This window comes from Catharus ustulatus, chromosome 3 (genome assembly GCF_009819885.2).
Source record: "Catharus ustulatus isolate bCatUst1 chromosome 3, bCatUst1.pri.v2, whole genome shotgun sequence".
NCBI lineage: Eukaryota > Metazoa > Chordata > Aves > Passeriformes > Turdidae > Catharus > Catharus ustulatus.
The window spans coordinates 24,013,604-24,037,960 of NC_046223.1; the positions used below are offsets into that span (position 1 = coordinate 24,013,604).

Genomic DNA, 24,357 nt, shown 5'->3' on the forward strand with positions numbered 1-24,357 from the left:
CTTAGCGTGACTGTGAAAGTACTGGAGGAAAAAAAATAAGCCTACCTGTCCAGAAATAATCATTATACAGTATGCAAATGCTTAAATTAGTCAGCTTTCCTTATATCCAGTTTATACCTTACATGGAGTCCTTCACAAGCTTGCTACTCATCTGTCAACAAGATTGTAATTTTCAAATTTTTTTTTTTTGCTTAGGAGGGTTAAGTTTGTGCTAGTCCAGAACTTTTGTTTGATTCTGCCAGCCAGTACAGACCAAAACCAGAAAGACCAAAATCTGAAAGTGCTTAGAGTTTAATGCTGCTTTAAAAAAAAAAAAGTTCATTTAAACATCAGAAGTGTTCAGTTTAGAGTTCTGGATTTTTCTGTGTGGTGAGGCCAACTCATGAGACAGTCTTGCAATTTGGCAGTGTTTCCCAAGAGTGGTGTCAGGAACCATGATGGTATTTTTTTCTAGCATTTTATAAATGCTTATATATACCAGTGAGAGTGTAGCCTATCTGTTTTAAGTAAATTTAATCTCACGAAGCAGTAAGATATAGAAATATCTCAGCACACGTGTTTTGATTTTTTAGATTCACTTACATGAATAAGAAAAGAATGATCTCTTATTAGACAAGTGGAACTTTAGCTAAAAATTAGAATTTTAGTGGAAGGACTGGATTGGCATTGCTTGATTAACACTTTATACCATAATATAAGCCAAACAGCCAAGTTTCGGGTGAACCAGAAGTGACCTAATTACACTTTTATTAAAGTTTGAGAAATTGTTCCAATTTCTTTGTGAAAATAAGAGTTAAAAAATCAGTAAGTTTCTGCTTTCTGACTGGATTAGGACTGATAAATATGGGTTTTTTTTTCTGATTTGGACCAGAAAGAGGTACCAGGAAGGGTGCAGTGGAGACACAAGTGCAGCTTGCAGTGGTTTGCCTGCAGATTTCAAGTCGTGCTTTCTCAGGTTTCATTGTTAAGTTAGAGGTGCTTGAAAGATGAAAATCAGTCTATCCATGTTGCTTTATGAAATCTGTGTAGACTGAAGTGGAGTCTGTGAGTAGGAGGCACCTGGATTTTTCAAATATAGTTGGTGAAAGCTTTTTCTAGCTTCTAAACTTACTTAACAAGGAAACATGAAGGAAAAAGGACCTGAAGTGCTTCCAAAAGTTCTTTGAAACCATCAACAACTATGAATTTGTGTTCAAAACACTTCTGAATGTCTTTGTTTAAACCTCCTTGAAATGCAAGTGATAAGAGGCTCGTATTGTAAGTGCTGTTTCATTCCTGAGGGTACTAAATAGAAGAGTCACTACATAGAAGAGTTACCAACAAAATTTTGCAGTGTCCTCTATTCTGCCCTTGGTAGCAAAATAAAATGAATATCCTTTAATCTTGTTTGCCTTTTGATTGCAGACAAGATAACTGTGTCCTGTTCTTTGAACTGCTATTTTGATTTGGTATGTTAATATGAGTATATATTAATTCATACATAAAAATACTTTCTCTTTGTACTTCTTACCATTGCCTAGGCTTACAGGCAGATGTATGATCACTGGGCTCTGAAGTTTCTCTTTGCAGCCCACACACAGCAGACTGTGTGTGTCTTAGTTAGAATTTGCGTGTCACACTTAGCTTTGATAAAATCTCATCACTCCTCACAAGGACTGAGGAAGCTCAGGGATGCTAGTTAGAAGCCCTGTGTCACCTAAAACAAGGTGAGATGGACGTCAGACTCTGAAGAGCAGTGATCAACTAAAGAAAAGGTCAGTATCAAGTGGTATGGTAGGGGTGAAGCTGTAGCACTGCTAGGCAAGAATTCCTCGTCCTGGATTGCCGTAGAACATCTGGGACCAGTATTGACTCCTCAAAAGACACATTTTCTTTCCAGCAAAGCAGGGTATTAAACTTGCTTTTCTCTTCCTCTAGATTATGTTGGTTTAACTTCTGCTTGATACAATAGAACTAGAGTTGTCAAAATGCCAAAGCAGTAGATGAACACTGGCAGGCCTGAGTACTGCTGCAGGCTAAGTCATCATTAGTGAAATTTTGGTGGTGTTTTTATCAAAGGATGTGGTTCCCTACACCAGCCTGTCACCTTTGGGTGTTGCGTGGGCATGAGCTCATTGTAGTGCCTCAAGAGTGATGCTCTGAGTGATGCTTTTTTTAGCTCTTGTCCTTAGGGCACACCTTTTCTTTCTTGTTTTTTTTCTATAAAGCTTTTTAATTTACTGAAATGGAAAGAATGTTAATGTCTGCAGAGAATAATTTGGCTTTAAGATCCTCACTTTTATTTAGCACAAACTTGGAGATAGCTGTAGGATAAATGATTTCACCAATACCTGTCTCAAGTAAGAAATTGTATCTAGGAACTAATTTTTCTTTTGTCACTCACAAATACTTAGTGTGCCTTTGGTCCTTTGGATGTGTAGCATCTAGTAAGGAATACCACTGGCAGACAGGAAGGGATGCTATCCTAGCATGTTACCTTTATTTCTTAGGCTGCTTTCTTTAGTTTGCCTCAAAGTGCGTGAGAAAGATGCAAAGCAGAAGGTGCTTGAATGATCATCTGATCACCAGGGAAATGTCACAGTCCTTCATATTCTTTTTTTGATAGTGGTGAATGGAAGAGTACTGTCTTACATGACTTCAGGTTCACTGAACTGGCAGCAGTCGTGATGTGGCCTCATAACACAGGGACTAGAAAATTGGAGAACCACTTCTTACCCCTCTCAAAACGTGTAGGAGAGATAGAGGAAAAAGACTTTGTGAGAAAAGAAGCTTTTCTCTTCTGTTGTTTACTTTGTTGGGAGTAATTCTCCTATTTTAAACCTCAAAGGACTAAACAGGTGGAGTAGCTGCCTTCACTGTCTTGTAAGAAGTGATGGTCAAGTGAATTGATGGGCTCAACCTATTTTTGCCTTCCCACTGTGCTGCTTGTCTGGGACAAGCAGCAGGATTTGGTTAAATTCTGAGGGATACATGTGGCTGCTCTGCCATGGTTAATGTTGTAGAACTGTACATTACATAACAAAAAGGCAGGTATTTAATCCTACTCTCGAGGGAGAAGCATTGCACCTGTGCTGCTTTATATTTTAGGCATAAAGGACCTTATTCTATTTATTTGCTAGTTTTATTGCTGTTGTAAGAGTGACAAGCATGTGACTGGTATATACATAATTCATAATTCTCTGCACTTGATAATTCACTCATTTTTAAAATTTACTTTTACCTTTCAGGTTGTCCGTCAGATGATGTGGCTGATGGATCATATTTTTAAGTATACAAACTTTGGAATTGTGTCTCTAATCCATGGAGACTTCTTTATAAGACAGGTAAATGGAAACAAATAATAGTGCTTTGATTTATCCTTGAGTTTGGGACATTGTGGTGTTATGGGACTTACTCATTGGTTTGCACAATGAAATAACAGTGCTGTAAAGTGTATATTTATTTGGGCAGGCCTTTGTTCTGAAGCTACTTTATTTTCCAAGCTATTTTTATTATTTGCATGGACACAAATGATTATGCAATCCAATTGTGAAGGGAGCCTATTATGAGAGAAGTGTATAAGCAAAATACATGGACATTTCTTTTTACCTCTCTTTCTGAGCACATCTCTCAGCTTTCCTAAGTGACCTTGAAGCCATGCAGAGAGTCTCTCTGGTTAGGTCACTGTTCTTATTGCAAAATTTCAAATTAGAAAAGGCAGGATGGTGCCATAATAGTGGATCAATTTAAGGTGGTGATGAACCTGTGTAAATAGTCATTAATTGATTCTTGAAAGTTAATTATTATTTGAGCAGCAGGGAAGAATGTGTGTTGAGTTCAGCGTCTCAAATATTAAAGAGTGAGACCCTCAGATTATTTCATACAGTTTGGGTAGGGTTTTTTGTTGTTTGGTGGCTGTTGATAAAACTGCATTCTCGAAGTAGAAACTCAGGAGGCCACTGAAAAGCATGAACCTGTTGCCAGTTATGTGAAGTGCAGTTTATTTCCTCTCCTTATTTCTTTGTCTGGACACAAAATGTGTGGAGAGACAGAGAGAATTAATGGATTTTCACATTACAGAAAAGAAGTTAATTCACTCAGAATGAAATTTAAAAATACCTAATCACATCAGTACACAGCTAAAGTGAGATTTCTGACTAGCACTTGAGGCATAGTTAGAAAGCATCAGGCAAAATTAGATAAAACAAAGGTCTCTGGAGGCACACAACTGTGTATTGTGAGAGGATGGATGGAAGAACCAGGGTTGGATGCTTTGTAAAATATAAATCTGTTCCAATAGGTAGAATTTACCATATACGCATTTTGAGGTAGGCAAGGGCTGTTACCTTGTTTGTTGTGGGGTTGCAATTCCAGTTACAAAACCAAACCACCGCTGAGCTGCAAAAACTAAGGCTTTTCCTAATTTTTTTCAAGTGGCTGACATTTACATCACAGATACAATGTCATTGTGAGTCTAAAGATAAGCCAGTTGTAAATAAAATGTTTCTGGGCTGTTAGCCTTTGGGTGTGGCAGAATACTTCATCTGAGTGAGTAATGGTCCTTTGCCTTACTCTAGAAAGGCTCTAGTAATATTTGGATGGTTATTGTTCACTGCTCTTTCCTTAACAACTATGCTGTCCTGTAGTCCTGTGGTCTGATAAGAGAGGACTGGCTTAACTGAGGACTTTTATATTGCTTTATAATTACACTAATATGAGCAGGCAGAGCCTTTTCCTTCCCGCTCATGTGGTAGGTTGGAAGTAATTGCAATAGTGAGACTTAAACATAGGAGAAGCACTTTCACAAAACTCACCTTTAGTAAAATAGTCTTTCATTCAACCCCACCCTTTCCCTCTTCCTTCCTTTGACAAATAAAAAGATCCAACTAACCACCAAACAGTGCCATGTCTGTGGCATTTTTGTAGACATTTCAGAGAATTAAAATCACCTCTGCTAAGGAGACCTTTAAATTTACCCTCCTGCGTCTTTTGAGTGATTTGACAAAGACACTTTGGAGCTCTCAAAAATGCTAATTAATGTAAAGAGATTCCTCTGAAAATTTGGGTAGCTTGGTGCATGCAGGGATGGGAAGAGGAAAGATTGTTCCCGAAGATGTTTCTGCAGTAATTAAGGACATACCTTACTGTTCTTAAGTGAAGAAGTTGTCCTAATGCATCAAAGAGGAGAAATGGGTGAGTCATTGGAGCAGTGCAGATCTGAGTAAGGTCTGTGGTTAACCAGCTGAAGCCTGGTCTGTAGGCCTGCAGTAGGTACTCCAAGCAAAACATTGCTTTTATGGTCTCAGGGGCTTACTTCTATCTCTGAAAAGAGAGAAACCTTAGAAACAGAATAATTATGTCTGATGTTACCTCTTCTAAGCAATCATTTTATTTAGATAATGTTTTATCCTTACAGGGGAGAACACACCGTGACCAGCAGCTTGTGTTACTCAAAGAACATCTAGAAAAATATTACAGGAGCCGCAATCGGAAATGGATTGTTTTATTTCCAGAGGGTGGCTTTCTTAGGAAAAGAAGAGAAACAAGCCAGGCATTTGCCAAGAAAAACAATTTGCCATTTCTTAAACATGTCACCCTGCCAAGAATTGGGGCAACACAAGTAATTCTGAAAACGCTTGTAGCGCCACAAGAAAATGGAACTCCATCAGGTGGAGATGCTGTGAGAAAAGGTAAAGGTCACTTCACTATATGGCTGTAAAGCAAATTAAGTGTCAGAAATTTGAGTTAAGGGAAACATTGTGTAGAATTGGTCTCTTCAAATCTCAAGTACATTTATAATGTATTCTATATTAATGTTTTCATAATTAGTTATAGTTCTGCTAACTTTATTTTTGATGTTGAGGAAAAAAAAAACACCTTAGTTTTAATTTGATTTAATCTATGATATAGCTGCCTGAGTGCTTGGCTTGGTTTACGTAGTGGGAGAAGCAGATACTGGAATAGGCTCTCAGGGTGAACAAGAAGGTGATCTACTCCTTTCAGCAAGATTGATGGTTTGCACTGGTTAGTGACAGCATGGAGCTATAATAAAAGTATTTCTGGAATATGCTAGCTATGTTCTTATTTTTATTCCAGGCTTTAAAAGTTTATTTGCATCCACTGCTGTATGCTCTATTCCCCTTCCTGAACTATTTTCCACTGAGTTCAAGTTCTTCTGTTCTGTACAGGCCTTTGTGTTGCCTGTCCCCATTGTTGCTGGAGTTAACTGTCATTGATCACTAGATTTGAAGGATTGTTTTGGCTGTCTTGTCAGAAGAGTTACGAGAGAATAAGAATATTCCTGCAGCGTTATTGTTCTGGGATGCCTGGGCTATAGGGGAGGTATAGCTGGGATATAAATAGTATCTGTAGTTATGGGATGTGGTGCTTTAATCTCTCAGTTTGTAAAATTAACTTCTTGGCATGTCAAGAGCAGGGTTAGATCTTTCTTAACTTCCTTGTGGATTTCTGTTACTTATTATAGAAACAATGGATTGTGGAGTTGTCATAGTTTATTGATGGGTGGTGCTGGTGTTTCCACAGCCAAATTGTGATAATCATTTCGCAATTTGAAACAAAGATCATTACTAATGAAACCACATGTGCAGAGGACTTTGGATTATTTTCTGTCTGAAGTTCAAGTCTCAGGGTTAGCAAGAACCCTTGTACAGAAATTGCTTCAAGATTTTTAGTTTTAAAGTTATTCTTGTCAACATTGGAAATAAATTGAGATGATGTTCTTGCAAAAGTGAAGGTAGGATTTCAAAAGGAGCTGAAAAGTCAAGCTATGGAATGTATCAGAGTGTTTCCTGTCAGGCTACATTCAGAAAAGAAAGGCTGAAGAAAGCTCTTGTTGTCATTAACCATTTTAGGTTTGAAAGAGAGAAACTGAATACCCTGGTCATTGTTTAAAAGTTTGGGGTTCTTTGAGGAGAAAAGTTTGGCCTGTCCCATTTTATTTCTTTCTGTCTTAAAAAGGTATGGAGATAAGAAGTTCCCCAAATTAATTTTAAGTTGTCTGGTTCTGGAGGGAGACCAAAAGTGCTTGTCAAATACCAGTTTTATATTTTCCTATTCATAGGTTGCTGTCAGCTTAGCTGAACATCCAACCTCGCTTCCTTTTTTTTTATTTTCCCTCTTTGAGTGGCATCATTCAGACTGTAGAGAAATGAGCATTTGACAGTAGTTGACCTAGGTGGGTACTAAAATAAAGGAATTCTCTCTGAAATAAAATGAAACCATATTGTCCATCCTACTCAAGGAAAGATAATTGGGCAAAAATAGGAATGAAATGCGTGGGTTTAGCTGTCACTCTTTCTATAGTAATGGGCTTGAAAATGTACTAAAAAGGAAGGAAAAGAAAAGTGAAAGTAAATTTTATATGCTTGGAAAATGTAGTATTTGATAGATAGTGGCACTGAGGTGTTTTATGTCCTCTCTTTTAAGCACACAAAACTGTTCCTAGCATTGTAAAACTTCCCTTTCAGAGATGTATAAATATTAGGACTTGATTTGTACCTTGTATAAAAGATTTTTCCTCTAATCTGTTGCCTTCTGAATGGTTTTACTGGTCTCTTGCCATGTCAGAAAATGTTTGTTCAGTTGAATGAAATACAGTTATATAAATTGCTGTGGTTATAATGTAAAGTTAGAAGTCTAACAAAGTTAGTGAATATCTTTACTTTTAACTATTCTGTCTTTTCCCTTTTTTTAATCACATGAAAAACCCGTGTCAGTGAAATCAAGCTTCCCTCCTCTTCAGGTGACCATTGTTGAGCTGTGGGTGCTAGAGCCAGGTGTAGTGTATAAAGTAAAGGTTTTGCCAGGGTCTTGCACAGAGACTACCTATAAACTTTTTGTACATTATAACTCTTCCCCTTTGCTTGGGAAGTGGTTTCTTTATCAGAAACATCTGAACTTCAACTTGAACTTCATGGTTTGCTTGACACGTTTTTCATCTGCAGCACTTCTTATGCTCTGTACTGTCTTAACACTGTTCCTGGAGTCCTGGGTTGCCAAATTATTCAACTTACTATAATAGGCTTTCTTCTCCATTATTTATTATTCTCACTGTCTTTTTGTTTTCACCAAGCTTTATTGATGCTCATGGGAATTCACCTTCCTCTCCTACATGATTTTAGTTAAATTGCTTTACAGATTAAGAGTTCTCATCAAAAATTATGTCCTGTTGAGTTTCCTGGGTAGCTATTTTAATGTTGAGTCATGATACACAGTTCTGTTCTGGACTGCTGTAATTTTATTAGTACTTAATTCATTTTAAATTATCCTTGTGGCTTTTATACCAATGTAAATTTGATTCTGCTTTCTCAGCTGGAGTGATGTGTAAAACTGGGTGAAAGAAGAAGAGATAACAAAGGCAACTATAATAAAAGACGGTTCATTCTTAATATACTGTTATCACAGTTGGACACAAACCTAGCAGATACAGTTGTTTGATTGTGTCACACCCCAGCTCCTCAGCCCAGCTGGCATTTATGTACATGTCACTGAAGCTGTGGCCTTCAAGTCCTAGTTGAAGAATTGGGCTAATTGTAGCTCAATGCTACATCATCTGTCCTGCTGTAAGGTCTTGAATCTGATTTATGGCATCTTATTGGTAGAGGTGGGTTTATGTTGAGAAGTGCAAGGTTCGGTAACAACCCCAAAAACTCATTTGTCTTAGTTATGATACTAGTATTCGTAATACCCAGTCCCCTTTTCAATTTATTTTTATAGTTGTAATGAACTTCCCACAGTTTAGTAGCTGATTCTTCCTCTGTAAAGTGACAGGAAGAACAAATGTTCCTGAGGTAGACAATTACTGTTTGATAATTCTTGTATTAAACTAACCAGTTCTTTGTCAGTGACATTTCCAGTCTAAGCAGCCTCTCTTGTCTTGATTTTTCCCTCTTAACAGTTTTCTTTCATATTAAAAACTCAAGTACCAGCCTTCATTGGAATGAAGTTTAACTTATTGCTGGTAAATACTAAATTAACACTAATGAAATGGTTATTGCTTTGGCTAACTTTTGAAACTCTTGCTTTATTTAACAAAATTATGTAACTGTATTCCTAAATTAATAGAAGGATGGAAAAACATAAGAAAGGAAGTACAATTATTCGATAGCATGACCACTGTTGAAGCTAATAATGTACAGAATGTAGCTAAGTGGTGTCTGCCCCTGAAAAGAGAGTTTAAGGTACTTCAGGTGTCTGATGAAAGCCTCCAGATGGGACAGATGGGCCAGCACTGCTGCCAGCACCTGCATTCCAGAACAAGATTTGAGAGCAGAATGGAAATACAGGCAGTATAAAAATACTTGAAGAATAGCCATCATCACCCTAACCCTGTAGTGACCCAGGTGTGTGTTCACAGGACTGTTTTACAGTTTTTTGAATTTTTTTACCACAACACTTAGTCTTTTACATGGTTGCAAATAAGAATTGATTTTGTGTGTTTCAGAACTATCAAAATGTTCTAAGTGCCAAAACATGACAATTCAAAGGAATTTGGAGCTATTGATCTTCAAAGATGCACAGTCCAGAGCTTATTTTTGATCAAACTTGCTCTAGTGTGTTTTTTAAATTGTTTTATTTTATCATGCAGCAATTTTTTGTCTGGTAGGAGATTGCTATGAGCTTACTTAGAGCCATAGTGAAATCTTATCTTTCTGTTTTCAAATGCAGCAGAGTACATTCAGTTCTGATGCTGTTTCTCAGAGAAAGTCAATTTTCACTTGTGCAGGGTTGTACACTGAACTTCCTAATTGATTTTTTTAAATCAAACTTTTTGATTCACTGTTGTGTGAGGAATGTGACTTGAAAAACTCATGAGAAAGCTTCTGATGGTTGTTTTTTTTTCCCCCTGGAAAAAAAGGATTCTTGTTTTGTTCCAGGTGGTTTGTTGCGTCCAGATCTTGGAATGATGAGTAAGATGTTCAATCTGAGAGTTAATCTTTGGAGAAAAAACTTAATTGTGGGGTCAGTGATCCAACTGATCACACAAGGACAAGTAGAGAACGAGGGACAAGTTGCAAGAACTGATTGCTATGCAGGGAGAGCCAACAGCCTCTTTGGCTGCATTCAGAGTGGTGCAAGTATTCAGGGAAACACACCTGAGTGCTGGTGAAGACGAGCAAATGCTTTCTTTTTCAAGTGCAAACTGCAGCCCTCAGTTCCACACCTGGCCTGGTGCATTCTTTCCCACTCTGAATCCAGTCTGGCAGTGGGACACCATCCAGATTTCCTGCTGAAATCTGTCTTTTTTCCTCAGTGGTTTGATTTGTTCTTTTTCTCAGCAACAAATACTGACAGTCTGCTGGTGAGTTTGAGGGGTTCTGTACACCATCTGGTCTGGTGTCTGGCAGGAGTTGACCTCAGGAAACAGCAACCCCAAGGAGGACAAAGAGGGGGAATGAAGAGAAGCTCTGAACCCTCATAAACTTGTGATTGTAGACAGTCAAGTATTTGCTGTGAAAGGACATCTGAGAAGACAGCTCGAGTGCCTTGAAGACTCTGATCATGAGCTGTTTCTGAAGTAAACAGGGAGCAGCTTTATATCACTGAGTCCACAGTGAAGAAGACAGTTGTGAAGATTTGCCTCTGCTGATGATTTGGGAAAAAAACCCAAAACCCCAAACAATGAACGAGTTAGGAAGCTGTTGAAATTTTATTTTTGGTTTTTTTTCTTTTCGGTCTAGTCCAGAAAGCTGCTGTTCCATGTGATTGTTCAGTTTTGTCTTAGCACTCACAGGGCAAGTGTGTACCATTTACACTAAGGTACATCATTGCTGCATGGTTTTGGTGCTGTTGTGTAGGGCAGGTGTCTGTGGGCATGTTCAGAAGGTTTAAGTGCTATTCAAAAAGAATCAGACTGTTAACATTTTAAAGCAGTTTGAGAAATCCTTATCTTCTACCTGTGCTGGAAGTGGCAAGCAGACTGACACCACAGAAGAAAAACCAGTGCTTGGAGAGATTAGCTTTAGTACAGCTTCTGCAGCAGCTTCTTCTGCTGAAGTCTCTGACAGTCAGGCTGCTCAGTCTTCCAGTAAGTACTAGAAATGAAAGATAAGAGTGTCTTTTAATGGTGGGTAGAAAGTTGGAAGAGTTTGGCTGTCAGAAAGGTGTGGCTGAGTTGGCCAAGCCAAGCTGGGTGAGAGGAGTTCTTGAGCACAGGTATGTGCAGCTTCCTGATTTCTCAGGTACAAATGCCAGACCTGAGATTCACACCATGTTATAAAAAATGCAGCAGTCTTTGGTTTGAGCTCCTGTTAATGTGTTCAATTTTAAAAATTGGTCAAAGGTCTGCTTAGACCTGAAAGCAGCATCATTGGACATATTTAGGTGCCACTGCTTTGTGTTTTGTGCAGTTGCCAGTTTCTTTTCCAGTTTCAGGATCTGTCGGAGCACCCTGGTTTTAAAATAAATTTTCTTATGAGCAGGCTGCAACACAGTCTAACCCCGCTGCCCCTCCCCCCCCCCCCCCCCCCCCCAAAAAATTACCAAGATGTATTTCAAAACTAATTTTCCTAAATCCTTGGTGATGTAGGTTTTTTTGGCAGTCAGATATCTTGGATGATTATATAAGGCTCATTTTAAACCAGAGCATGCACAAATACTGTGATTTGAGAGCACGTGGAGGTAGCTGCACTAACACCTGCTTGCTCTAAAAGAGGTCTGTAGAGGCTGATGTTACTTTCAGAATTTTTTTTTCCTGGCCTGGGGTTTCTGGTGTGCTGTCTGGTTTTTTTCCCCACCCTGCCTGAAAAGGGATGGAGATGAGTGTGGAACTGGGCTGAGGAATCCAGTGCTGCAGCAGCTCTCTCCACAAAAGCAGAAGGTAGGAGATTAGCACAGCAGAGAACTACAGGAGTCTTCCCTTAATGAAGTGCAAACCATTATCCTCCCAAAGAACAGCTTTAAATACAGCTAAATATTGAATAAATTATTTTGAAACACTTTACTGTAAATAATAAGAGAATGTGCCCATAATCATCTGGCACTTTTTAATTGCAATTAATGATCTTTGTTGCTTACTCACTTAGGCAATTTAACTTAGGCAATTTACTTGTCTTTTTCCATTCTCCTCTGCATCTGGGAAAATAATAACTTGAACGACTGTTTCAAAATCTTTTTCTAAATTAATACTTCTTTTGATTTAATATTAATTTCATATTGGCTCTTCTCTGATTCATTGCTACTTTTAAAATGAAGCACTCTGTAGTTAGTGCTTTTCTTAAGAGAGACTTGACAGGCACTCTGTCATGATGCTGGCAAACCTGCAGCCTCCAGTTCTCATTTCACATATCTGTTAGGGATTTAAAATACTGTATTTCCAGAAGGTAACACTGAATCAGCTTGACCTATGCAGCTTGCCCTGGGTCAGATTTTGAAATAGCATGTTGCATGCTGCTGAGAAGTCACAATCTGAATTTTAGGAGATGCTGTCTAGCCCTGTTGGAGAAGTGCATTTGTAAAGATGCAGTACAGCTCCACTGATGATCAGACACCAAGACAACACTGCTTGTTAAAATAATTGATAGATACATGTGATAGCATTGCTGTAATTTTCTTTTCACAGTTAATTAAATTAAATGCAAATTAAATGAAATTAAATGCAGGTAGAAACTTGCAAACCAGTCTTTGCATGTACATTCTGGCTGGAGTCAGTAAATGTGGCTTTCAGAGTGCTGCTCAGGCTTGAGTGCTGCAGATTTCTTCAAGTGTGTGGTAAATCTTTTGTAAAATTAGAGTGGCCACTCTGGGCAAGGCCACACATCTGTCTAGCCCAACATCTTATCCGTGGATTACAGAGGAACAGTGTGAACACAGCAAACAAGCACCATACTTCTCCCACAGATTCTCCAAGCTTCTGGTAGTTTCCTGTGTGGTGGGTTTCCCAAGCCAGGTGGGGGTTTCTGCCTGGTTAGTTAACCCTCCATGTACTTACTCAGTTTCCTCTTGATCCTCATGGCACCTTTGGCATCCTTTAGCAAGAGATTCCCCATAGTTTCCCCTCCCCTTGAACAAAGAATCATTTTTCTGTTTGCTATGAAAACTTTTCCTCTTGGCTGAATTTTGAGTGTCTGTTCTTGTGTTGGGAAGGATGGTGAACAGTCAATCCCCAGACATGTTCTTGGTTCTGACAGTGTTCCTGTGAACCTCTGTTACATTTCTTTTGTAGCTTTCTCAGCTGCAGGCTTGAAGAGTATTGTACTTTGTACTGAAAGCTAACACTTCTTACATGCTCTTGGCCATGGGTGGCTGTTTCTGATAGTCAGCTTTTTTAATCCTTAAAGATACTGCCTGATGTGGTGTGAGCATATGGTTGTACTGATGTCTCAAGCAGTAAGTGAGCATTACTCTGCTGGCCTGGGCATAATGTGACCTCAAACACAAGACAGCTCCAGAACAGAGAGAAAATGGACAGGCTAAACTCAAAGTGCCATCTTGGCAGTGTGCCCTTCCTTCTTGGTTTGCTCTACAGATCTGCTGCAAACCTGTGAATTGAAGACATGCCAGAGAGGGGTCATGGCTAGGTTGATTTATGACCTGGACTATTGCTGGTTGTAACCTATATTCAGATTTTATACAGAGTCATGGAATATTCTGAGTTGGAAAGGATCCACAGATTTGATTCTCTTGATTCATCTTAATAGCAAATATTTTCACCTCCTTTGATCCTTTTTTCAGTTTCTAAGTGAGCTGAACAGCCTATGAGCATGTACTGGTGTCAGCCTCTCCTGGAACCTTGTGGGTGCAGTATCTTCCCCACTGTGAAAACTGACCAACTTCTGTTTCTTGCTTTCTTATTCTGAGTACATCCTGGAAGTGGAATTTTTCCTCTTCATCTTGCAACTCATATTTTTAAGAACCTTTGAGGAATCTGCATGATTGTTTCTCCATCAGTGGACTTTTAGAAAGATTCAGGTGTAAATGTGCTTGAAGTGCAGACCAAGGAGCTTGGATGTTTATTTTGGGATTTTTCTTTTTGGTGAATTGGGGGAAGCACCTGACCTTGGGGCCAAGATGTCCTGTGAGTGAACTTGTTCTATTCTGTGTACCATGGTACCTAAGAACAACAGAAATAACCATGAAATAAAATCTAGGTCTAGCTGAAGTTTGTAAGATTATTTCAGTGCTCTGTAATGAAATCGAGATTTGATTTTTGATGGTCTTATTTGTGCCTCAACTCATGAAGTAATATAAAAATTTAATAACTCTGGAATTTTCTTTTTGTTCCTAGAGAGCAAATCCAAAGGCCTCCAGTGGGTGATAGATACAACCATTGCATATCCCAAAGCTGAACCTATAGACATCCAAACCTGGATTCTTGGCTACCGACAACCAACAGTGACACATGTACATTACAGGTAGGAAATAAACCTGCTCCTCCTACAGTGAACTCAGGTATTCACAAATTACTTATGTCATTTCAGGATAGGGGGGATCAGGAGCAGTGGGGTGTTTTGTGCCTCACACAGGGAGCAACTCATATTTTTTAAACACAGTACATTTTTTTTTTAAGTTCAGTAACTCTTCTGTATCTTGGGACATTTAAGTTTTGGACTAATGTCCTGTGGTTGAATACAGTTGTGGGGAATACATCTGAAGGCTATGTCATCTTTTTCACTTTAATATTGAGGTACTGGTAAACCCAACTTGAATTTTTTTTTTTTTTTTTTTGGTAATGACTAATTAAAAATCACCATTGTTAAATAAACAGATTTCCTAATAAAATATTATATTTAACTTTCTGACAAAGAAATGCCAGCTTTTTCATTCAAAGAATACTTTAGGTGGTTGAGCAAAGCAACTGGAACAAGCAGCTGGAAAAAATTGCAGCTCCCATTGACAGCTAGGATGGGAGACTGTTAAAACTTTTCTCCTCAGCAGTTCTTTGTCTCTAGACCTAAACTGATGGAGAGAGAAGTTGCATTTTGCGTTCAGTTTACGGTGAACTGCAAGTCTGAAATCTCCAGGAGTATTTTAACACTTTACCTATACTAAATAAGTTGTTGCAGTTTATCCCCAGATGACATTACTTTGTCTTACTCCCTCTTGATTATTTGGAGAGCTTTTAGACTTTTGCAGAAAGCTTTCAAGTATCCTTGTGTGGATCCCTTGGGTGGCAGTTTAAGTGGGAATGACCTTCTCCATCATCAGTGTCAGTGTTGTGTGATGCAGAGTACAGGCTGCTCGCTGGAGCTCCTTTCCACAGCCGTGTTTAAATCTGTCCTTACTTTTTATAGAAAGCTACCTTCCAAGTTTCCCTGAAGGTGAACATGCTTGCACCCTGATTTATGTAAGATAGCATTATATCCATTGTGCTTTATTCAGGTCACCTTAGTACTTTCTCAGATCTCTGGGATAATTGCAAGCTGAATGTATTTAGAATTCTTCTGAAAAGTATTTCCAAAAATGCTTTCTTTAAAAACAACAGTATGTTAACATAAGCTGATTTCATTTCCTGCTTCTAAATGTATATTCAGAGCTATTTTTGATCACAAGCATAAATATGATGTAACCTTTTTTGCATTGAACTTGAATGTTTAAGTTCTTGTGGTGCTGAAATTCTAAGAAAAATACTTGAAATTTTTTATTTTTGGGTGTAAGTTTGTTATTGTCTTCCAGAGGGTCTAAGTCACTGGTTTAGACAGGGGCAAGCTTCTCTATTTCACTACTTTACGGATGTTTTTGATAACCTCTGTTTGTCATGGCTGACCTGTAAAAGCAGTTGAAGTGTGTCCCAAATGGAAAGTCACGCCACAACTCGCCCCGGCCGAGCACGGGGTGTGATGGCTCTGAAATGAGACCACAGGGAGCTGGGTTTGGCTGGAGCTCAGCCTGACCTCCAGTCCTGGTAGTTCTTGAGGCACATGGCACCTGCACTGTGAGGTGGGTGCAGGTTGGTACATGGATGTGCTCTGAAATTGTCTTTCAATGTACATTAAGTCTGCCTGCATTGGTATTACACCTCACTTCTCCTGCATTTAGTGCAATAAAATCTTGCTTGGTTTTTTTTTTTGTTGTTTTTTGTTTTTTTTGGTTTTTTGGGGTTTTTTTGTAATTTGGAATGTCTTGGGAGATAACATTTGAAATACGTTTTAAAGGTAATTTTTAAATAACTGGGAAGAGAATACAATAGTTTCTTATGTAGTTTCTTTTAACTGAGTTAATAGGAGGAAAAAAACACCCCTTTGGAAAAAGCAAAGAATAGTTTTCTCCAGATGCCATCTGTGCTGTATGAAAGAAGAACCAGGATTTAAACATGCTTATTCCCTTTTAGAGTAGTCCAGAGAGAGGTATTGATGTATGACAGCAGTGGGGGAAAAAGGAACATTTTTTGTGCCACTCAAACTGGAGCAGAAGAGACTGCAGAGCTGCTTTTGTTCTGATGGCTCAGTCAGTCCCTTCTGCTGTGCCCCTTGATCACCACCTGTCTCTTTCTGCCTTACAGACTTCCAGATCTGGTGATTTCCTTTTCTCATAGCCTGGGCCTTTGCTGCAGGATTATTTCTTTTTCATCCTGCTCAGGGAGCAACAGAAGAGAACACAGCAAGGAGCCTTATGTTATCATTTTTAGGTGCTTTTCTAGCTGGTGGAAATGGCAGAGAAAGCTTGGTTTAATCCAGTAATTTTTTTTTTTTTTTTCTGAAAGCTCAATTTTGATAATGAGTTGAACCTTGCTTTTCAAACTTCAATTTTCAGTACAAATGACACAATTTTCAGAAGTTCATAATTAGGCTAAACTGTGGCCTGATTTTCCTCAGAATGTCAAAAGAAACTTGCCTAGAAAAAAGAACAATGACCAAGTTTGAATCTAAAAACACAAGGTGTGAGAACTTTACCCATCTATTGAATAGCTTTTTGGCCCTGACTGACTTGTCTCAGAACTTACTGGAAAGTGCTGCAAAACTCAGTTTGCTTTCTGAAATATAATACTCAAGGAAAATATCTAATGAGCTTCCTGCAGTTGGCACTGGGATTTTTGTGGGAGATGTCAATCCATCTGGTGCAAGGCATGTCAGACAAGAGGCATCACGATAAGACCTGCCTTGTGATGAATGAGTCTGTTGGAAAGGTTTGTTTGCTCTTCTGGAATGGTTTGGCTTTATGCTTAGGTCATTGTGGGGTGTGTGTTGACTGTAAATCCAGACTAGCTACAATTCCACTCAGCAGAAATAAGCTGAGTGCTTTGGTGTCCGTGTGGCAAGGCCACGGATTGGCTGCTGTTCTCAGCTCCCACTGCATTTCTGTGCCATGAGTCAAGTTTGGGGTTTATTTCTTTTCTTTTAGACCAACCACTTGTTTAGTCTGATTGGCTGGGTGTTTCTTAGCTGATCACCACATTTCTCCAGCAGTAATTTCTCAGGTGCTGCAGTTCTGCTGGCAAAACCTGAGACTTGTAAATGCAAAACAGCCTGGCTATGAAGTTGGCTCGGTGCTTAGCATCCCCTCAGTCAGGAATGGTGTGAGGCTGGCTTTTCTGCCTTGGTTTCCTTGCAGGGTGATGCCCTTGAATGCTGGGCTGTGTGACAGTGCCTGTGGTGCAGCAGCCCTGACGTCAGAGCCAGCCCGAGTCAGCGCTGACGCAGAGGTGGCCGTGCATGAAGTGACACACAGGCTGCTCCCAGCTCTGCCACCTTTCTTCTCCCTCCCAGCTTCGTGCTGTGCTGCTGCTGAAACGAGCTTTCAGCTGCTGAGCAAGTTCTATTTTTGTGTCTGCATTGATACAGATTTATTGAAATAAGCCAGGCTCCGAGCTATAAATAAGATGAAATGCATTGTGGTTGCTGAATGAATGTTGCAGAAGGGCATCCCGTTTGGCAGTGTATTTTAATGTACTTTTTTACGCAAGTAACTTATTTTTGGTCGTGCCTGACATCTACTAACAGCCTCCACTGTCCTGGATTTATTTAGAGCCATTGAAGCAGCAAATAATATGACTTATATGGAGTAGCAAGTAATTCAGAACTTCAGTTCAGGGTAAGACAGGTGATAAAAGGCATTTAGTACTTAAAGTGGTAGACATGAACTTCAGAATTTAAATAGAGAATGAGAGTTTGTTTCTCCAGTGAGGACCACTTAAAAGAGATAAAAGTTTCTAAATGTGCTATATTTCTGAAAATCCTTTGGTGTCTTCTGAGAAACAGTATCAGTGGCTTATTCTCCACAATTCTCACATATGCCAGCATGTGTTTGGCAGTTACATCTCCTCTTTTTTAAGATCCTTCCTTCTTTCCTGGACTGTCATTTCTTCTAATATAATCTGATTTGGGATATAGACACAAATCTGTGCAGTGGTTTAAGAAGTTGCTGTCCCTCAGGTACCCGGAGTGTCCTGCAGCTGCTGTCACCTTGCAGCTGCCAGAGGGCACCTCCAGCTGGAGGGCAATGCTTCATTACTGGAAAATGATTCTTCCCGGATTTCCACTGAGCTGTGTCCTTATTTCCACCACTGCATTTCACTTCCCAAGGTGCAGCTGGTGCTGCCGCTGCTTTCAGCCCCTTCCCCGCTTTTCCTGGGGACAGAATATCAGGTGTTCCTGTGATGAGAAGCAAAAAAAGGTATTTCCATTCTGCTTGAATTTTCTGGCCAAGTTCTTATCCAGTCCTATTAAATTCCTTGTTTGCCACACCAGGAACAAAGATACTTTTATTTTAATGCAATGTGAGGTTAGTTTTGCCCAAAAGGTAGAAAGATCCAAGTGCCCCAGAGACTCCAGGAGCTTCAGATGTTGATCTTATTCCTTGCCTTGGCAGTTCTGTGTGATGGTATTTTATTTTCCTGAGGAGAGGAGCAAACTGTTTGCCTCTAAAGGCGTTCCTGATCCTGCATACCCAAAGGTGGAGTAGAGCCAAGGTGATGCTCATGCCATTGGAGCAATGACTCTCTGCTGCTGTTTTGGATCACCTGTGTGGGGAGTTTTGTAATAGTAGACTTTGCACTCACCTTCCTGAACCCAGTCTCCTTCAAGAGGGTGTTCTTTTGAAACACAAATGCCAACCGAGCCATCTGATGGGCAGAGAACCATGGCATTAGCAGTATGTTTGTTTAAATATAGGAGGGTTTAGCTTTGCCTTATCAAGTACAGAAAGGGCTTCTTTCCAAAGTTTGAGGATTTAAAAAAAAATATATAATCTCTAATTTAGATCAGTCATTAGTAAGAATGTTATGCTGGTAAAAATAACTCTGGATAATCTAAAAATACATTTGAAAATGCTTTTAAATACACTAGCACTTACCATTGCTAAGTTGTGGCAGCCAGTGCAGTGTTACTGGAAAACCAGTTGTTTTTCACTCTGTTAATATTTGTTCAAACTGGGTGTAGCAGTGGCTGCTTCTCAGACTTCTAAGCAGCAGTTTATATCCAGCGATTCGAGCGTTCTGGCAGTATTATTGATCCACACAAGAGCCTGGATGGATTCAAGCAGAGAGTGTTGTAGTGGTTCCATTAGTCTCTCCCAGTGCAGATATCACCTGTGCTACTTCACTGCTCCATTTTAAAGTGCCAGCTCAAAAGTTGTTTCTTACGGGTATCTTGTAAGTTCCTGTGATGTTTTCAGACTAGGAGGAGTGTTCTTGGCAAAACAGAACTGCTACCCATTAGGTCAGGGAGAAGTGAAGGCAGAGGTGAAGAATATCTTACCGTCTACAGTGGAGACCATGTGAAGCCAGGTAACCCTACACTTCTGTCCTGAGGCAGCACACGCTCTCTTAGTTGTGAACCCTCTTAAAACCTGCATAAGCAAGCATCTGTCCTTCAGAAATACTCTGTGAAACACAATATTCAGTTGCTGAGCCCTTTATCTCTTCACAGCAGATAGGCAGAAGAGAGTAAAAATAGTGCTTGGCAGCTCAGTTGCATTTGGGGACACAGAGTAAGTCTTTCTTAGTGTTCTACTCTCAACAAAATGGTCCTTGCTCTGTGGGTGTGTTTTTTACTTGCTGCTATGTGGTTTAATTTTAACCTGCTGTACAGCATCTGGGCTTCAAGATAAAAGAGTTCTTTATTGTTTGTCTTTGTTCTTAATATTCAGGCTGGAAACCTGAGCTGCTTACTGAAGCACCATTTCATAACATTTGTCTTTGGCCAAAGACTTTGGTTCAAACTCTGTTTTATCTGAGATAGCAGTTGCTAATTTCTGGTTACCAAGACTGGGTTTACTGGAGCATGGAGAACTCCACAGTGCAAGGAAGATGTAGGAGGAATTACTCCAAAGGCCAGAGAGATAACTGTGTTCATGTTGACACCATAGTGTGTAAACAGAGTCTCTCATCTCCTTGTGTTGAAGTTGTCTCTGTATGCCAAAGCACCGTGATGTGTAAGTCACTCCTTAGAGCAATACTTTGCTGCTTGATTCTGCCACTTACAGCTTATTTTTTCATGCATCAGACTGAAAGGAGGAAGGACAAATGAAAAAAGCTGGCAAAGATGTTGAAAACCGTAACAGCAACAAAACCATTTTTCAGAAGTGCCTTATTTTCTTATTCTGACTTTCCCATATTTGTCCAGAGACTGCCCAGATGATTGCGGTGTTACTTCCAATTCTTTGCAGCATGATCAGTTAAGACTGTATTAAAAATTAAATGAAAATCCACTAATGAAAATAGAAGCATGGTATGAATGAGAGGCTAAGTGGGAGCTCACCTGGAAAGACAAACCTATAGTAAAGGTCTTGCATTTGAGAGTGTGAATTTTTCAGGTTAGCCTGGTACACAAATCTCTTCTGCGTTGGCCTGCCTGTACAACACAGTGGTTGTGTAAGGTCTTGTGTGTATCAAAAGGCACTGAGGGTCTGCTGTGGAGGTTTCACAGTTACTGTAAGATTGGAAATTCTATTTTGAAAATAAGGTATGGTGGGTTATTTGGGAGTTTCAGGGGCTGTGTACCACAGTGAATTCTGCCTTGGGTGTCTGTTTTTTCTAAGCAGACCTAATATTCAGCATAGAAGTACCAAAACACTAGCAATTCTTCCACTGGTGTTTTTAAAATACGGCAGCAATATTTGAATACAGGGTCAGTTTTCAGTGTAAAGTGTGCCTTGGAAATTTCAGACAAAGCTGCCAGCATCCTTTGAAAAGCACAGAGAGCTTTTTTTCTGGGATGTGGAAGAGCTATTGATGCTTAGTGATGTCATTATGTGGCTTCTGCCTGCTGAATTGTTTCTTCAAAGCTGTGAATGAACTTTCTCATTTTTTATTTCTTTCATTCCTCCTTGGTTTGTATTCTTTTTAGGGACAGTAATGCAGTGTGATGGTATTCTATTTAACCAAAACCGAAACCAGTTCCTTAGTAGCTTTTACCAAAAGCTGCAGTACAGCATTTGATGGAGATGATGCTGCTGTGTTCTGTGTGGTTCTGGATGGCAGCCTAGAGTTTCCCAGTCTTGTATGCTTAATGCCTCTGTGATCTGTGAGCTGGAGAGAGTGCAAATCATGCAGTTAGATTTATACAGATGTCTTGTTCTCTCTGTATTGTGGTGGGCTGTGACAGAAGAGTTTTGTTCTCCACATGCAGAATACATTTACTAGGCTCAATTTGTGTTTGTTTCTTTGATAGGATTTTTCCAGTGAAGGATGTACCTGCAGAGCCTGAAGCTCTCACAAACTGGCTCTATCAACGGTTCATTGAAAAGGAGGATCTCTTGACACATTTCTATGAAACAGGTAGGATGATACCCAGCAAAGAGAATTGTGCTTTGCTAATGACTTTCCTTACAAGGATCTCAAAATGGTTTAAGAAAGTGTAAGCATTCTTCACATGGGTACAGGAGGTACAATTATTGCTATTTTTGCTGCTGTTTATGTGGCAAAAAGTATGATTAAAGAATTATCTAGGAAAGGTAAATTACCTGGGCAACATTAGAATTAGGGTAGTGTTTGGAAGCTGTGAAAACAGTAACACACTGTTGAGCTGCTCTGGGATTTCATGGCAAAGATCCATGATTGAAAGTATGATTGGAAGGACCTGTGAGGACTACATGGCACACAGTCTCTGGGGCTGTGATCTGCAGCCCAGTGCATCGCAGCTGTTGGTGGGAAGTGTTCAGTGTCTCAAATCAGCTGAGTTTAGTGTTCCTGGGTGACTGTGTTAAATGAAGGTCTTCTTCTGAGAAATGATTTATTGTAAAGGCTGCTTTAATCTAGTTTTGAGTGCTTAATTTATCAATCCAAGTGCTTAAAGAGATTAATAGAATTCTTTAACAAGCCAGAGTTGTATTTCATTTTATGAAATGTTGCTGTCACTCAGCCATCATTGATGGCAAAGTTCATACTCTGCTATATCAATCACATCCAAGTGCATATATTGGACTTTATTAGACAAATAACTTTGTGAATGTCTTTAAAAATACAAGTGTAGCAAGTATATTGTAAAGAATTCCTGATTTTCTGCCATTATTTTATGCTATTGAAATGTCATCCCCAGAAAGTCTAACTAGTCCAGAATTTCTGAGAGTATTAATTAATATAATCAGATTTATTCATTAAAATGCACTTCCAAAATAGGATAATTGGTAATAATTTGCCAGTGCAATCAGTATGAATTAATAAAGACATATTTTAAATGTAAATGCTTTGACATAGGACCTTATTAGGCATAAATTAGCATAATTTAAAGTTACTTACTGCCATTTATACTTTTTGAGAACTTGCTTGCATTGCTTTAGTTGGCCTACTGAAATAGTGCTGCTACAGTTTTTGGAAACCCCTTGGAAAGGTCGTGAGGCTGACTGTGAGGGGAATCCCCAAGGCTGCTCAAGAGCCAGCTTTGTACTCACATGGTTCATCATCACAAGTGGGTGTGGTTTTAAGACTCAGGGCCATTTCTTTATTATTAATCATTACTATTCTTGTTGCCATTATATTATTTTACAATACACACTGCATAGGAACTTCTCTCTCTTAATAAAGCTTGCTTCATAAAGCTGGAGTAATATTTAATGCTCCATGAAACTTTAGAAGTTTGCATTGACAGTATTGGTGATAAGAATGCATTTTCTTGGCTTGTTTTTATTTGGGAAGAGAAGGAAACAAAGCCCAGAGCATCTTTCTCCATTTTGCTGTATTCTTAAGTGTCAAGAACTTAAATCACCTGTAATATTAGACCTCTGGAAATCAAACTAAAAGAAAAGTATGCCTAAAATTTGACATGAAATTGTAATTTTTTTACAAGTGCATTTTATGCACTTCATTTATAAAATTAAAACCACTTCAAGTTAATAGCTGTAGGTAACAGACTCCTGTTTTAGACAGTTAGTGGAAAACTTGTATTGGCAAGTTCTTGATTTCTCTGAACTCTTCAGCAAGATAACCTTGAAGCCCACAGTAAGACAAGTGAGATTACATTTAGCAGGACAAAAACACTCGGGGACCAATTAAGGAAAAAACCTCAACCACAAACTAGAGCAGTTGGAAATGAGTGATGCTGTACTGAATTCATCGTGCTTCTCATTCCCTGTGCTCAGAAGCCAGGTGGTGTGAGGTGACAGAAAAAGTAAGGAATTACATCCCTAATGTTATGGAAGCAGTCTTTGTTGTAGCAGATCTGAAACCTCATGTGGAAATCCTGCATACAGGTCGATCATCCCTGTTAAGGAATAAAAGTTGAACTGGGAAGAGGGACAGATAATCAGAGATAAGATTAAGGGGAAGTTGTTCCTGCAAAAGGACAACTAAAAGTACTTGGCTTGTCTCAGCTGGGAGAAGGAAGGGTCAAAGATGGCTTGGGAGAGGGGGAAGAGACATCACTCTGAACCTACCAGGGAAAAAGGTATTTAAACCAGAGGTCAGTGTTGGTACAGAAAAACAAATGGGCCATGGAAGAGCAAATCCAGTGTAGTGTGGACAGATAGAAGCTTAGCTGTGAGTTACTGGGGAATAATGATGTGGCAAATCTGCCCAAGCGTGAAATACGTATCAGGGAGAGGTGGATGGGACTCAGGGTGTTTTTAGGATTTTTTTTTTTTTTTTTAATTAAGAGCATTCATGCGGGAAGAAAAGCTTTGTCTCAAATGCTTGATTGCAGTTCCTCCAGTGATTGCACAGAGATAAGCTGCTGATGGTATCTAATTGCCCAAATTGTGTGGTTCCCAAGATTAAAAATCGACATTGCTGCATCTTTACTCTTTGAATCATTAATTTCATGTTCTTCTAAGAGAAGTTGAGACTCCATAATGCTTCAGCAAGTACATCATCTTCTGTGGTATATTCAGTTTCATATCCCCTGTTCAGGATTAACAGCAACAAAAGTGCTTCGTGTCATCGAGTCATTGTGCATCTCAGTTCAGTGTAACACAGATGATTTAATATGCTGATGGAAATATATGCAAATAGTTTGCCTGTAATCATAAAGCTCTGATGTATTCAGGCAC

The 24,357-nt window shown here is 39.2% G+C and overlaps 1 protein-coding gene across 2 annotated transcripts in view; it reads left to right on the top strand.

Annotated features, from left to right (window-relative positions):
• Positions 1–24,357, top strand: part of LPGAT1 (lysophosphatidylglycerol acyltransferase 1) — a 59,460-nt gene that overhangs the window by 28,674 nt on the left and 6,429 nt on the right. For both annotated transcript variants that reach the window (XM_033055150.1, XM_033055151.2), the window contains 4 exons: positions 3,228–3,323; positions 5,396–5,669; positions 14,225–14,351; positions 21,546–21,652. In XM_033055150.1, coding sequence (XP_032911041.1) covers positions 3,228–3,323; positions 5,396–5,669; positions 14,225–14,351; positions 21,546–21,652 — 604 coding nt within the window. The remainder of the gene's footprint in view (positions 1–3,227; positions 3,324–5,395; positions 5,670–14,224; positions 14,352–21,545; positions 21,653–24,357) is intronic.